The 16,252-nt window shown below is 35.8% G+C and overlaps 2 protein-coding genes across 3 annotated transcripts in view; one reads left to right on the plus strand and one right to left on the minus strand.

Annotated features, from left to right (window-relative positions):
• The window catches only part of LOC148309960 (gamma-tubulin complex component 2-like), a 65,873-nt gene that overhangs the window by 13,080 nt on the left and 36,541 nt on the right, over window positions 1-16,252 (plus strand). The gene's annotated exons all lie outside the window — the stretch shown is intronic.
• Window positions 189-16,252, minus strand: part of pain (transient receptor potential cation channel family member painless) — a 36,566-nt gene continuing 20,502 nt past the window's right edge. Inside the window, exon 2 of the mRNA XM_088259242.1 lies at window positions 189-3,764. Coding sequence (XP_088115368.1) covers window positions 884-3,745 — 2,862 coding nt within the window. The 5' untranslated portion in view covers window positions 3,746-3,764 and the 3' untranslated portion in view covers window positions 189-883. The remainder of the gene's footprint in view (window positions 3,765-16,252) is intronic.

The raw sequence follows: 16,252 nt of genomic DNA on the forward strand, positions 1-16,252 counted from the left end.
GTGTATTTGGTCTACAATAATGAACGTAACGACATGATTCATTGTTTCCCTGACAGGTGACCAAATACAGATTTAATTTTTTTTTGTACTGGGCTCAAGTAACACATCAAAGTTCAAGTAGCCCCGTTCTACGGTATTTCTTTCTTCTATAAGTGGGAAGCATATCAAACTCACCAAATAAAACACCATTTTTAAATAAACATACTTATATATTTAAAAATAAATGCAATTGAGAAAAAAACATAAAATCTCCATTAACAAGAATGTGTCAAGGTCGTGTGAAAATGGCTTGTCCTCGGAGTTTTCACAATAGGCGTGCATCATGCTATAAGTGTACATTCTAATTTCACCATGACTATCACTACTTTCAGTATAACAAACATTTTTTCTGATGTTTGACCATCACTTTCAATACGACTACATATTAGACTAATCCAATAAGTTTTTACAATAAATGTATTTCTCATACAATGGTGATTTTAATTAGATGAGGCTGGGGATTGGTCTAATATGTTTTAGTATAGACTTTTCGTCCTTCCTTTCGGTACTTCCTTTTTGATTGAAGAGATTTTTTTAATCTAAATGTGTTACTTTTTCAAAATATGCTATTCAATTACTCTGGCTATATTTTTAAACTGAAATAATAAAAGCGGCGAAAGTAGGATTGTTTTTATTTATGGTAATACATATACACGTATGAAATATTATCAAACTAATTGCATTAATCCTTTAGAATAATGTATCATTAGTAAAGTAGTATGTAACAGTATCAACCATATAATTATAAAAAATATCAAAGGTTGGATAATGTAAAAAAATAGTTTTAGAGCAATTTTACGCCTAGATGTTTTTTTTTCGTGATTGATTTGTATCGAAATATCCTTTATTGTTTTTTCAGCAATTCATAAATTTGTTCGAGTTTATTTCCGAATTCTTTCTCGAAGAAAGCTAATTTATCCTGGATTTGTTTCATCTCACTCCCTCCTTCTTCCCTCTCGGCTATGAGCATCTTGGCGGCCTTCACTATCTTTCTATCCATTACCGTCCGATTGCATTCTCTGAAGCAGCACAGAGTAAGGCTAGGATTATCCTCGTCTTTCTCTATTTTCTTCTTCATCCGTTCGCTGGTGTACACCACCACTTTGGAATACTGGTTGGTCTTGACACCTATCTGTGCCAGGGGCAAGAAATTGGGAAAGAGACAGATCCGCCGAGCCAACGGCTTTATGCAGATCATCCTCGACCTCACGCAATTATTACCGGGAAGCCAACAGCAGGCATTTTGCATGTTAGACACGGCATTTTTGTACGGACCCATGTCTCCCAGGATCACACTCTCAAAATAAGAGATCAGCTTGATCCTCGAGATATGTCCTACAAGTTCGGCATTCTCTTTTATAGCTTGCGTATCGCTCACGGCCAGGCCGTTCAACAGGTTGAACAAAACAATAGGAATCATAAATACAAAAATTACAAATATTATATGACTCGTAATGGGAAAGGCCCCGAAATTTATAGATCCCGCGTCAAACTCTCCTGTCAACATTACAATAGTTTTGAACAGCGAAATACCCGGGTCGAGGAAGAAATTCGGTTCTTCGTCACCCGACTCTGCCGCCTTATTCGGATCGAACGGTACTTTCTCATTATTTTCCTCTTCTTTTTCGACCGTTCTAAATAACGTGTAAAAGCTCAGTGAAAATGCAATTATGAGGATACAATACCATAAGAGGAATTTGAAGAAGTTCCACGACACCGTTTTGAGCATCACTATGTTTGTGGACAGTGCCGGAAACTGACCGATGAGTAAGACAAATTCGGCTGATGCGAGAAGTATCGCGATGGCTGACAGCTGTTGTTTCGAAGGTTCGCTCGTAGAATCGATGAACACTATCGTGGCCGATACACCGATCAAACATATTTCCAGCCAATTTTCGATGCTTTTGAAGTATACCTTCGGAGAGACCACGATCTGTAGCAATTCTCTAAAAATCAACAACAACAACCCTATGATCGTGATTATCCTGGTTATATAGGCGACCGCCAAAACGAGGTCGCTCTTTTCTTCCGGCCCTCCATAGCCAAATAGTATGTACAGGATGAGAGATAAACAGAACAATATATAAAAAGTAATATTAGCGTAGAACAAGCAGCTGATCCTCTGCCATTTCAAGTACAGGAAACTCGTTATGACCGGATGCTTCAGGAGTGGTCTCAGCTCTGTAGAGTGAGACATGTACAGCAGGGCGTCAGTCTCGGGAGCCAGGAAGCGGTCGTTAGAGCTGATTGTCGCGTCGGAGTCGTCCATCAGAGGTACTTTGGTTTCGTGCTGCGGAGTATTACACGGTGGGACCAGAAAACTGTAATTGAACTGTATTTCGTAATCATCATCGTTGGGTCGGTCACCATTGGTTGTCAAGCATTCATCCAAGTAAGCTTCCAGCGTTTTAGCTGACATATCAGCGAGCGGAGGTTCGTTAAATTTATTTCTCAGACCGATGCAAGCTCCATTCTTGAGCAGTGTCAGTACGGTATCTTGGTCTCCGGACCTCGTTGCGTAGTGAAGGGCCGTGTTGTCCTTAATGTCCAAGTAGTTTATGTCGGGGTTGGCCTTTGCATTTTCTACCAGAAGATCCAAACACTCTTTATAATCTACTCTTGGATCCTTGGTATCTTTACGGTACCTTATAACGATCTGTATAAGCGATTCTCCATTGACCGGCTCGAAGGAGGTGGAGTCATTAGCGATTAGCACTTTAAGGACTTCGTGATAACCATTCGAACACGCTAATTCCGCAGGCCTCATAGTACTTCCGGGCGCAATGGCGTTCGGGTCTGCTCCGTTCTCTAATAATATACTGGCGGCCTTATCCAATCCTTTGGAGCAACTGGATTGCAAAAGGGTGTACAACCCGTTATTATCCGACAAAATTTTGGGCAAGTCTTTGTTCCTTTTAATCTTTTTGAAGTCGGTTATGAACGATTCTTCGTCGTTGCCACTCAGATGCGAAAACAGTTTATGCACGTCTACAGTTTCTACATGGTTGTCTTTCGACAGCAGTCTCTCTAGCAGGTACGGGAAAGACTGTTCGATGATCATTCTCGCCGTCGTTTGCTTTCTGTCCTTGTACGAATCCAAGTCCACGGGTTTCTTGGAATATTCGATGATGAGCTGAACGATCCGTTCCAACCCTTGTTTAGCCGCCGAGTATATAGGGGTGATCCTTTTCAGATCGGGTATGTTAGGATCCGCGTCAGCTTTGAGTAGCAGCTCGACTATTTCCTCGTATTGGCTTATGACGCTTTCTCTGTCCTCATCGATGTCTTCGATGTGCTTGATGGCGAGATGAAGTGGAGTATTCCCCTTGGTCATAGCGTTGACGTTGATATTTTGATCATCGAGAAGCACCTTCAAAGTGTCTGGATCTCCCGTCTCGGCCGCGAAGTGTATTGGGGCTTTGCGATGGGTCTCGTTGACTCTGTTGACGTCGGCGTTTTGTTCAAGCAGCGCTTGGACAAACTCTTTGTATCCTCGTGCAGAGCAGGCGATGTCCAGGCAGGTCTTGTAGTCCGGATAGTCGTAGCAGTGGTCGGCCTCGACGGTCTCCGACTGCAGCAGCCTCTTGAAGGCCCTCAGGTCCTTCTGCCGCAGGGCGCTGAGAAGCTGCGCCTGGGGCTCAGGGGCGAACAGGGAGCTCCCCCGGCTCAGGGCGCGCCCCTTCATCTCGTACTCCCCTCTGTTCATTGTGCCGTCTCAAGTACCTCTGAAAATAATAAGAAAAAAAAAATATTTGGAATCTCCAAGGTAACATTACACAAAACTAAATGTTTAGTTTGGAAATGTTGAACATTTTACAAACCAAATTAGACACCTTACCAAATTATCAAATTGGATGACTTACAAATCAAATTGGACATTATAATGTATTTTATAAAAGAGTTAGAATTATTAAAAATATATTCATAATCTTCTTCTTCAAACCCTTATCTGCACCCCAATGGTGCATAGGGCACTACATCATGTATGCGTAATATTATCTTGGTCGTTAACACATGAAGGAAAGGTGATCAACCCTCCGCTTCGGGTCTAATCCAGGGTAATATTGAATAAATATTAGAGTGAAAAAATCACTTATATTTTTTTGACCTCCACCCCATGGGAATCGAACCTGGGACCTCCAGCATGGTAGCCAAACACGCTAACCATAACACCACGGAGGCGGACGATATTCATATTCGTACTAGGCTACCATGCTGGAGGTCCCGGGTTCGATTCACAAGAGGGTATGTGGAGAACTAATAAATTATTATAAGTACTATATATATATATATATACCCTTTTTGGAATCGAACCCAGGACCTCCAGCATGGTAGCCTAGCGAGCTAACCACTGCACTATGTATATAGTAAATACGTATATATAGTACTAAATCTTCACACTGGGTGATGCCACTTATACTATTACTGCAGACTAAACAATGTACCATATACCACCAGTTCCGGTCATTACCGTATGAAAGACGCGGAACAATAATCACGATACCTCTGTGATCAAACTTCATACACCCCGCGTTCCAAATCTACACGCGTTAGAAGAATGAGCACCAAGTTTTGGCCATATTTGCCGTTTCGTAATTCTGATAATAATTCCCAAATTTCTGCGGTCACTCGAGATGTGTGCGTACGTACGTGGTCGCGTCGTATTTACGCCGGAAGTCCTTAATAGGCTGTTTTCTCTTGCCGTAACCAAACTTGATCTGGGCTTATATTTTATTCGGTCAAAACGGAAATTGTAAATATGCGACTTACTTTTTTTATGTACCAAATTAGACTCGGAACTTTCTAATAATAAGAATTAGAAATACTTTATTTCATTTATTATACTTCTTTAACTGAATACGTGAACATTGGCAGATTTATTTATATGAAGCAATACCTTCTAACCAACCAAAAACAGACTAGATGAGTCGTTGGCAGATAGTGCTTTTAGATACGGAAAGAAAAAAAATGTAAAAATATTTTTTTGCTGTCGGAATAATCGGTGGGTATGTGTGAGGAAACGCGTGAATGTGGAAGAGGCGATTTTTTTTTCAAAGACAGATTGTTGCAGTGTTCTATTCTCTCTGCCTACCCCTGGAGAAGCGGCGTGATGGTTAGTTGGTTAGTTTTATAATTTTGCAATTATTTGTAATGGTTATATATATATAACACAAGTTACAGTATGTATGAGCAAGTAATTACAGCTTTGTATATTTATGCAACTGTAAAAATAAACGAAAATTCGGAAAACAAGCGAGGAGGATCAGGTAAGGAGTTGAGGAGGAGTGATAAAAGAAAACCTAGAAATACATTGCTTCAAAATATTTTAAGCAGTATAAAAGTTACGCAAGCTAGTGCGAGTACGGGAATGCAACCTCGGGTACCCTAGCCATTACTTTTTAACTTTTTCCTATTTTTTATTCCTTCTCCGCTTTCTTTCCAACATACTGATTATATCCTTCTTCCTTTACTCGTTCACTTTCGTTATCTGTATCGTATATAAATTATATTCCACCCCATTTTTTTTATTGCTTGCATTTTCGATTAAAACCAAATAATTTAGATTCGAAGACATTACATTGACGATATATATGTGGTTTCATTTTTTCCTACCAAAATCGACTCGGCTATGTCGTTTGCGGTTTCGTAGGCGCTCAATTATCGATAATTTATTTTGTACATTTTTTCCGTTCTGAAGTGATAAATGATTTTTTAAGCATCTCGATAAATCGAAAATCCTCTAAATTACCATATTTTTGACAAACGAGGTTGCGACACGGTATGTTTTAATTCGAATTTGAATTACGTTTCTCGCCATGGCGCCTATTAAATCATTTTTATTATTTTCCAATAGTAAAAATATATTTTTAGCATAATATTAGGCCAATTCTTAAAACAGGCTTAGTGGCTCATTTTTAACAACGTAATTCTTTCAAACGTATCTGTAATTGTAAAGTCAGCTTATATCTTTCATTTTGTTTGTTGGCTATAAATGTTCGATGTATTGAAAGATTACAATTGTATTTTTTCATCATACATTGGTCAAGAATCGAAAACGGTAAATATTGTTTAATAACACTGGCCAACAATTTACACAATTTTATTTTGTAACTGGCATGAAAATACCTGATCTTTATGCACTTTGCATAGCTGAATTCAAAAACGAAAGCAAAATAAATGTAGCACGACAGATTTTTTAGTTACGGATATTTTAAATTCTGATATTGATTAAAGTTTATCTTATTATTTATTTATAAATATATATAAACATATAATGCTATCGTATTCCATATTATATTTCCACTGTTACTCCATAATTATCAATACTTTTATTGAATCCCTTAGACCTTAGACTAAAACATGCCTAGATACCAACCACTATTACGGTTTCAACGTATGGAGTCCATACAAACAATAATATGACTGTAACATCAAAACTTGACGTGATAAAAGCTTGTCACCATATAGACATTGAATAATAACGATTAACTTAGTCCAAATCAGTCATCAAAATTTCAGTTACAAAATCATTTTTGGCCAGTGTAATCAGGGCTAAAACATATTTTTTAGCGATTTACCAGAGCGTAACCTTATATTTTGACGTAGGTGACGTAGGTGTAAACAAAATATAATTAATACTTATGCGTAAAGTGACGTGAGTGTTGAATCGACCAATAGAAAATCAAATACACGTGAGACAATTCATGTAATGTTACAAAAGTAGATACAGATATAATTTGTCTTTGGAAATCTCAATAAACATAGCGGAGAACGGCTGCGTTCGCTTTCAATTTACTAAAAACTATGATCATTTTATAGTTAAACAAATATCATTCAATCGAGCAACTGAAAAGGTAATAGTTACCTAATAGTCACACCTCTACATTTTAACCATATATTTTTTTAATGTATTTTTCGATACAATGTCAAAATTGACCAACAACAAAGCTAAATCATTAACATATTCGAGGACGCATCGAACTCCTAACGCTTGGTCATAAATCAAGGCTTTGACCACTCGGCCATCGGGGCTAGGAGGAATACGAACACACCGGCATTCATTACGCCTAGAATTTGAGCGTTTTCTCCTCGTGATTTACCGCCAGCGATTCATTATCTTTTGGCCATCATTTAACTAAACGTGTAATTATGCATAACTTATTCAAATTAATTCTTAGGAAGCTCATACGAACTCGGTAAATAACACTTTTCCAGTTTTGTCTTCCATTTGTCTAATTAAAAACTGTAATATCTTGGAAAAGGTCAACGGTGAAGACGCGTTAAGAAATAATTAAATGGTAGGATGACGAACGGATTCGTCTTTATCAAGATTTTTATTGAAATGTCAGCATAGATGAAATAGTCCATTGGGATGTGAATATGAAAGTCTTAGATATTAACAGGGCTTGCGACCTGTTGAATTGGCTGGTTGAAGCGATCTGATTGACAAGCATATTATTAAACTTCAAAAGTTGTATACATATATCATTCAAGTTAAAAATAAAACATTTTTTCTTACATTTCATTACTTATTGCCTACAATGAATATTATTTTTATGTTAAATTATTTTTCTTTATAATTATAATAAATATTCGCCTAAATATTTATTTATTAAAAAATAAACACATATTTTAGTTTTTATAGGGCTTTTGTAATCGAGTTTTTGTTATATTTTTTTGGCTATAGTAGTAGATTTTAATGGAGTTATAGGCTAGAAATTCATTCATTCAAACTTATATGCACCCCAATGGTGCGTAGGGCACTGCATTGTATAAACGCAGTGTTATCTTGATCGTTAACACAAGAAGGAAAGGTGATCAGCCCTCCGCTTCAGGTACCAGTCCAGGTTGATATTGAATAAAGATTAGAGTGAAACTTATCTGCACCCCAATGGTGCATAGGGCACTCCATTGTATAAACGCAGTGTTATCTTGATCGTTAACACAAGAAGGAAAGGTGATCAGCCCTCCGCTCCAGGTACCAGTCCAGGTTAATATTGAATAAAAATTAGAGTGAAACTTATCTGCACCCCAATGGTGCATAGGGCACTCCATTGTATAAACGCAGTGTTATCTTGACGTTAACACAAGAAGGAAAGGTGATCAGCCCTCCGCTCCAGGTACCAGTCCAGGTTGATATTGAATAAAAATTAGAGTGAAACTTATCTGCACCCCAATGGTGCATAGGGCACTCCATTGTATAAACGCAGTGTTATTTTGATCGTTAACACATGAAGGAAAGGTGATCAGCCCTCCGCTTCAGGTACCAGTCCAGGTTGATATTGAATAAAGATTAGAGTGAAAAAATCACTTATATTTATTTGACCCCCCCCCCTGGGAATCGAACCCGGGACCTCCAAGAACGGTAGCCGAGCGTGCTGGCCATTACACTACGGAGGCGGACTAAAAATACTAGATGAAAAACCTTTGTAAATCTAAGATCAGTTTTAAAAGCAGTCAAATATTCTCTTAGTTTAAACATTCAATAAATATAAGAAAACTGTAAAATATTGTTATTTGCAATATTTGCCTTGCAATAATGCATTGTTTCATTATCAGAAAAAACATGCCCTTTTTCCAAATAAAATGTTCATTAAAACTCATCGTCAAAGGGTTAATATATTTTTTAAAATCTCATATTATTTTTGACATCTCATCAAAGATGAAGAAGAATATGGAAGTCTGGGCATTTACGGGGCTGACGACCGTCATAGGCTGGTTTAAGTGATCACTTTACATACGTTTAACATTCACCAATTCTACCCATTATTGACAACCACATCACTCGAATTCTCGGAAGTTCTATATATATGTATATGAACCAATTTAGAAACCTTGTTCTTGAATCACTAGAACTTCACTAGAGACATCTATTGGTGATATGTAAAGAAGCTTTTTACTAAGCAGAAACTCTTATATTAGTATGTGAGGTCCGAACCCTGGATTATAATCACACACATGAGACTTCCATATTCTTCTTCATCTTTGATGAGATGTCAAAAATAATATGAAAATAATTCCTGTAATTGGAGATAATCCAGATTTTGTGAACAAGTATTTGGACACACTCAAAATGTTTTAAAAATCTCAGTCTGTCATCAAACTTGGAAAAAGATTGTTGTAACTCTTGAATAAATTCATAAAACACACTAGTTATTGTGGCATTTCGTGATAATAAAACATAAATGTAAACCACATTCTGTTCTGATGTCATTTTCTTTTCATATTGCTACTACGGTACAATAAGAAGCTTAAATTCGCAAAATAAAATATTTTCTCACAAGTGTTTTGGCTCTAGCTGTGTAAATCACGTTTTGGCTTCTTTAGTCGCGTCCCTGTGTTATTTTCACTTAACCCTTTGCTTACCAGGACTTTTGGGATTACCATGCTATAAATACCACGATTTAACCGATAAACTGCGGAGAGTCAATAAATTGACGCGTAACTCACCGTTCTTCGCTCCATGTTCCACCACCGGATTCAAAGCCCATCGCTTATTTCAACTTATTTTTTTACATCGGCTCTTCTTGAATCGATAGTTGAAAAGATGTTATATTGATGATTGAAAAGAAACAGATATGCACAACAACATCTACCAATGCAAATTTGAAACCAAAATCAGGATGGAAATAAGCGACAAACGTACGTAAAATACAGGCTTTTGTTGGAGTCATATTGGAAATGAGAATCACCAGACGTGCCACAACACGAGTAAATTCTTACTGGTAAAAAAATTCAAGATCGATTCCGTGGTTCAGCAAAATGTTTTCTCGGGACCGCTTTTTACTTTTCATATACATTGATACATTGGCACCACTTAGAAGTGAAAATTATAATCCTTGTACCAATTTGACATACAAAAAAAAAATCTTTTACTTATATGAAAATTTGTATTCTTTCTCTACAATACACAAAGAGAATTATTAATTATCCGAAAATATTTCATGAAGTTATGGCATTTTATATTTCTTTACTTTTTTATCAACGCGTATAAAAAATGTATCGTTATTTCAACATAGATTCACATAATGACCTCAGCAGCGTAACGGTTAAACTTAATAAATTCAAAAGCAAAATCTGATCGATAATTTATAAACACTCTATCATTGTTGAAACAAATCTGTTTCTAAATTTAATATTCTGCGGGACGAAAATATCTTTCGCAGTTTGGGTAACTAAATGTATGCAACGTTACAAAAAATCGACTAACTAAGTAAATGCTGCTCGCTTATTATCAACCTCCCCATTTTACGCCGTGCGCATAACGCTGCAAATCAAACGACTCGCCGAACGAAATCAAGGATGAAAATAATAATAAAAAATCGGCATAATTAAATCATTCGAACCATAATTTAGTATGTACTTTTTTTAATGCTTTGTGCGTGATTTATCACATTCAAAAATGAAACCTCGACACGTATTTTTGTTATAGAAGTTTACTATGATATTAAAAACATATTTTGTAGTATGAAATCTTGAATTTAATGCTAGTGTGGGTATATTAAAGCTTTACTATATTATAATATCCCATAATTAAGTCTCTAAAAATTGAATGCGAAAAATAATTACTTTTTCTTTTGTCTTTGATAGATGGTATTAGTATGAACCTGTTGATTTTTAACCTTTAAAAGCCTTCGTACAATGCGCGTAGTATTAAGTAGTATTATTTTAGCTTAAATAAACAAAAGGCGATACGTGTAAGATTTATTTAATATACCATTAACCATTTTTAAATTATATCTCTAGCTAATTAGATGCGAGTCGTTCGTGAAAGACCAGATCTTAATAATCCATTCATATACATACATATAATATATGTTTGAGTGACCGGATCCCAATTTCAGATGAATCTGGTTCACGAATCAACACCGTTCACTAGCTTATTCGCGGATTCATCGATTAAGTCATTGGGATAATGTTTCTATTAAACTTACTTTTTTTTAAATGCAAAAAAATATTCTGTTTATTCAATATTTATACATACTGTCATTGATTAGTGCTTCAATTGGTAATACTGATAGTAATGGTTTGTAATAACTAAAATACTAGATATATATCGCTCACTCCTTTCAAGAACGTCATAAATCAAAAATCGTCAATTTTCAGTTATGTATGTTTTCGGAATGCCCAGAAAATGTTATATATCCCAGCAAAAGAGGCATATTTTTAACTTAATATTTACCCGCTACAGGATAGAAGTTGTGTTTTTTTACATTTTGAGAAAAGGTATTTTTTTATTTTAATAAACTAATTATTTTTCAAATGGAGAAAAAACCTTCAGGTTTTACCTAAAAAGATGTGTTGCACACCAAAAAGTTCAATACATGGCTTGATATTTATTTTTAATACATTGTATTCTCAAACTTTAAAAACGTTCTCCAGAAAAATCAAGTTTTTTGAGTTATGACGTTCTTGAAAGGAGTGAGCGATATCCGTTATTCGATATTTTCGAGATAACGAAAAAAAAGTGAATAATCACAACACAATGATAAATATTACTTACACAACGCGTGGTACCTCACTTGTTCATATATAGCGTCTGGCGTATACATCTACTACGCGCGCATGCGCGACATCATCTTATTCTATCACTTTGTATCGTTGTGTACACGTCGCTCTCTTTTGCTCCACACACGTGGCGTCGGAATGTTTAGTTCTCTTTCCATTTTCTCTTACGTTGTATTTTTCTTTTCTCTCATGTAACGAAATGTGTCCAATAAACGTGACGCGTTCTTCATATAACACTCAATTCTCGCCCAATTATCGATTATCGAATTGCCATCTAATAAGTTTCACTTTGAAAAAAAACTTATGTATGTTGTACCGTTTAGATATATTTTTCCATAACGTCTGACGACCAGAACACTGTAAGCTGCAACCACTTTGTAAACCTAATTCTCACTGAAACGATCTTCTCAGTATCCCTTCATTATATTGTACTATTTCTGGTCGACATTTCACAATATCTTGTCCCTTAATTCCCACGAAAAGGTCTCCACTTTATCAATTACCGCCGTTAATTAATTAATTTAATAGCCGTTAATCTAAGTTAAACTTTGAAATGTTTCTAGCCACCAAGATAATTATTACTGTCGGCATTTTGTAGCAAAGGCGAAAAACCCCATCGCAATATTCTACTACTACTAACCCTTATCCATACCCAATGGTGCATAGGGCACTGCATCGTATTGAGTGTTATCTTGATCGTTACTTACATGAAAGCGAGGTGATTACTCCATCGCTTCAGAGACCAGTCCAGGGTAATATTAAATAAATATTATAGTAGCTTTTTTTTCATATTTATTTGAGAATATAACAATAATTCAAGTGTGTACCATTTCACGTACAATGAATTATTTATAGAGAAATCGACTATAATAATATTAAATAATCGACGCAATATAGTCATTTCATACTAACTGTACTCAGTTACGCATTGCTATGTCTCAGTCTGATTGAAAGAAAAAGAAAAAAGAGAATGCGTACATTTCTAACATATGTTTGATTTCACAATGCTTGGGGATATACAATATTTTAGCAGCTGTCAAGAAGCACACTGTCCGCCATGAATAATGTTTAGTATTGCGTGTATGTATTGCTATAACGTTCAACAGATGGCGCTGCCATTACATTAAAAATTACAAAAACGTGTTTTTTAACCATTGCTAGTACATATAAATATGTGTGTATTGCAACGTTGTGTCAAAATTTCAAAACTTTCGGTGAATTATTTTAAGAGATATGTATAAGATTTTTACAAACCAACATTTACATATTTATTTACATAAAAGATAGTTGTAATATTTTTTACTGTTTATTTTTTTCTCATTCGTTTTATAAATTTAAATCTGATCAAACGCCATTGACTTTATTGCACATATGTAACTCATTAATCTTTTTATAATGTAACTAATTAATATTTTTGTTTAACTCTGTTTCGCTTTTATCGTCATTGCAAACACCATAAAAACATGCTCCCATACAAAATAAATATTATCATTTTCGCTCGGAAATGAATTTTATTGATTCAATACATTGTACAAACAAAGATCCGTTACTCTGCGTTGATCTTTTTTAAAGATAATATGTATGAACTTTCATTTATCTTTTTACAATCGTAAACTTTTTTTATTCTTTAATATTTTCCGCAATATTTCGTTCAATATTTATAATGTATGGCATTGAAGCGTAGAGTTGGCGAAAGAAGGATGAAAGTAGACTGAATGCAGTCGAAATGCGATCCCTTAGATGTGCTACAAAACAATGTATGATACATGTTCGAATGGTGAAATAAGGAAAGAACGCAAAGCTGAGATAGGCATTATCGACAAAATTAAGAAAGGTGTGTTGAGATGGTTTGGGTATACGGAACAAATGAGTGGGGAAAGAAGGGTAAAACAAACTTATTTGAATGTAGTTAAAAAATGGAGCAGAAGAAGACTGAGAAATCTTGGCTATATTAGGTATGTCAAATACTTGAAAGCGGTCATAACAGGAGTCGAAATAATCGTAAGGTATGTATGAGGAGATGCGTGAATGTGGAAGAGACGAAGAACGTTTGCAAAGACAGAGTGATGTTTTGTTAGGAATAACCCGCAAAGCATCTACTTTTAGAGGCTTATCTGCAGGTAAGATAGTAAGGAAGGTAAATGTGAAAAATACACCACAAACATCCAGACCAATTGAAAATAAATGCCTGTCATCCATGTGGCGTTCTATTCTCTCTGCCTACCCCTGCGGTGAAGAGGCATGATAGCTTGATAGTAAGTTCAATAATTTCCGCCTTCTTACTGCCTACCTAATTGGATATTCAGTTATTCTTTCAACACAATTTATTTTTTGTTTAATCTCACATTATTGTATCAAAACCCGACTCAAATGATCAATTCCTATTAAAACATATTTATTTACTAACGAGGGCCACTGGTATTTTAACGCCTCATCAATTTTCATACCCACAACTGTGCTGGTAGGTATAATTTATTATCACCACAATTGTATTCTTGGAATACTGTCATGGTTTATCGTCGGATACAGCGAAATGTAACAAAAACCCGTCAAGCTGTTTACTTTTTTCTTACCTTATAAATAATATATATATAACCCTTATCCGCACCCCAATGGTGCATAGGGCACTGCGTCATATAAACGCAGTGTTATCTTGATCGTTTTTACACATGAAGGAAAGGTGATCAGCCCTCCGCTTCAGGTACCAGTCCAAGGTAATATTGAATAAATATGACAGTGAAAAAATCACTTATATTTATTTTACCTCCCTTGGGAATCGAACCCGGGACCTCCAGAACGGTAGCCGAGCGTGCTGACCACTACGGAGGCGGACACTTTTTTTCTTACCTTACTTACATTAAACCACAAAATGCCGTAATCTGCATTTTTATAACTTACTAGCTGATATTGATTGTCAGGAGAGTAAATAAAAATAGTTTATTTTTAATTTTTTTTTCTTGGCAAAAAACATCTCAATATCCATTTCATGTACACGACACGTATTTCGATACATTCCAAACACAGTACGTTATTTTAAAATGATGCGGAATGCATCGAAACACGTGTCACAATAGATTTAAAGAAATAGTGGTATTTACTACAAAGTATTATTACTACAAAGTGACTACCGAATCAATTCATTAAAAAATAGTCTAGATGTAAATAAAAACGCATAGACAAAACGAATGAGTGAAAAAAGTAATATCATTTATCAGATTTAATTCGATTTTAAAATCCGATCCAATTATTTTTATTCCTAATTGTAGGGAAAATAAAGTTTTGTAACATTGGCTAAAATTGATAAAATTACATAGAACTGTCTTTCAGTACTTGTTTAGGTAATGACAAATTAAGAGTTAAATAAAAAACGCATAGATGTTCCATTTCCATCGGAACTTCTGAATAAAAATTATATTGAAACACTATTCTGCTAAAATCCAATGTTCTGTAAAAAAAAACGGCGTCAAATATAAAGATCGAAAGATATTTAAAAAATATTAAATAGAAACTAACTAACTAACCATCACATCGCTTCCCCGCAGGGGTAGGCACAGAGAATAGAACGCCACACCACTCTGTCCTTGCAAACATTATTCGCCTCTTCCACGTTCATGCATCTCCTCATACATACCCGCCGATTGTTTCGACTCATACCCTGACCACTTTCAAGTATTTGGCATACTTGATCGTGCCAACTTTTTCTCGGTCTTCCTCTGCTCCTTTATTAAATAGATCGATATTAATTTAAAAATATTAAAGATATCGATAGATATTTTTTTAAATCTAAAAGAAATTTAAAAACAAAACTTCGAGTATCCGCGATTTACGTTGAAATAAGATATTCATTTCCATTCACACCGACTCGTATACGTTATGTAAGTTATCCGTTTTTTAAGCTCTCTTGTGAAATTGTGATTGTTTGCGGTATTGGGCGCCGAATTTGTCGATTTCACGGTTACGTGTGATGAGTTACCTGCCCTCCTCCATATATGCGTTTAGCACGCGGTCGTTACGATATCGGCACCGTAAAAGGAGCTGCGAACCATACCCACTTGCCTCGGTCGCACGAACGTTACCGCAGAGCCACACGCCCCCTCTTTGTTGTTTCGGTAACAATTATATCGCTAAGTTGTTACGCGTGTTATCCGAAAATTTCTTCACGCCTGTCTATCTGAAATAACCTTACTTTTATGAAGAATAAATTAAATTAAATATGAAGTAGTTTTGCTGCCAGACAAGGATGCCCATTTTTTTTTGAGGTCAAGGAATCTTGCATCCCTTATGTCACCGCGACCAGGTAAATTGTGACCTCGCTCTGTATCACAGCTCACTGCCAAGACCTACGTGAGTCATGTAACTCACAATCTGTCTTGGTGGTAGGAGCTTCACCTTATCGGAGTCCAGTAGAGGTCCTTCAAGGATGTGAATTCGTTTGCGAGCGAGTGCGTCACAATTGTAGAGAATGTGGATTGGCGTTTCGTTAAAGTGTGCCCATGCTAAGACACGTTAATAGAATAGAAAAAAAATGTTTATTAATTTCATAAAAATATAGGCAAGAAACAAACTGTACGGCTTGGTTGGATAAGAGGACATAAAGGAATATTTAGTAATGAATTAGCAGATGCTAGAGCTAAAAGGACAACTTTAAAAAATACGACACCGGAGTTTAATCGATTTCCCTTAGTTTTGCTTAGAAATTGATAAA

This window comes from Brachycentrus maculatus, unplaced genomic scaffold (genome assembly GCF_059751285.1).
Source record: "Brachycentrus maculatus isolate JH-2025_06_01 unplaced genomic scaffold, ASM5975128v1 h1tg000115l, whole genome shotgun sequence".
NCBI lineage: Eukaryota > Metazoa > Arthropoda > Insecta > Trichoptera > Brachycentridae > Brachycentrus > Brachycentrus maculatus.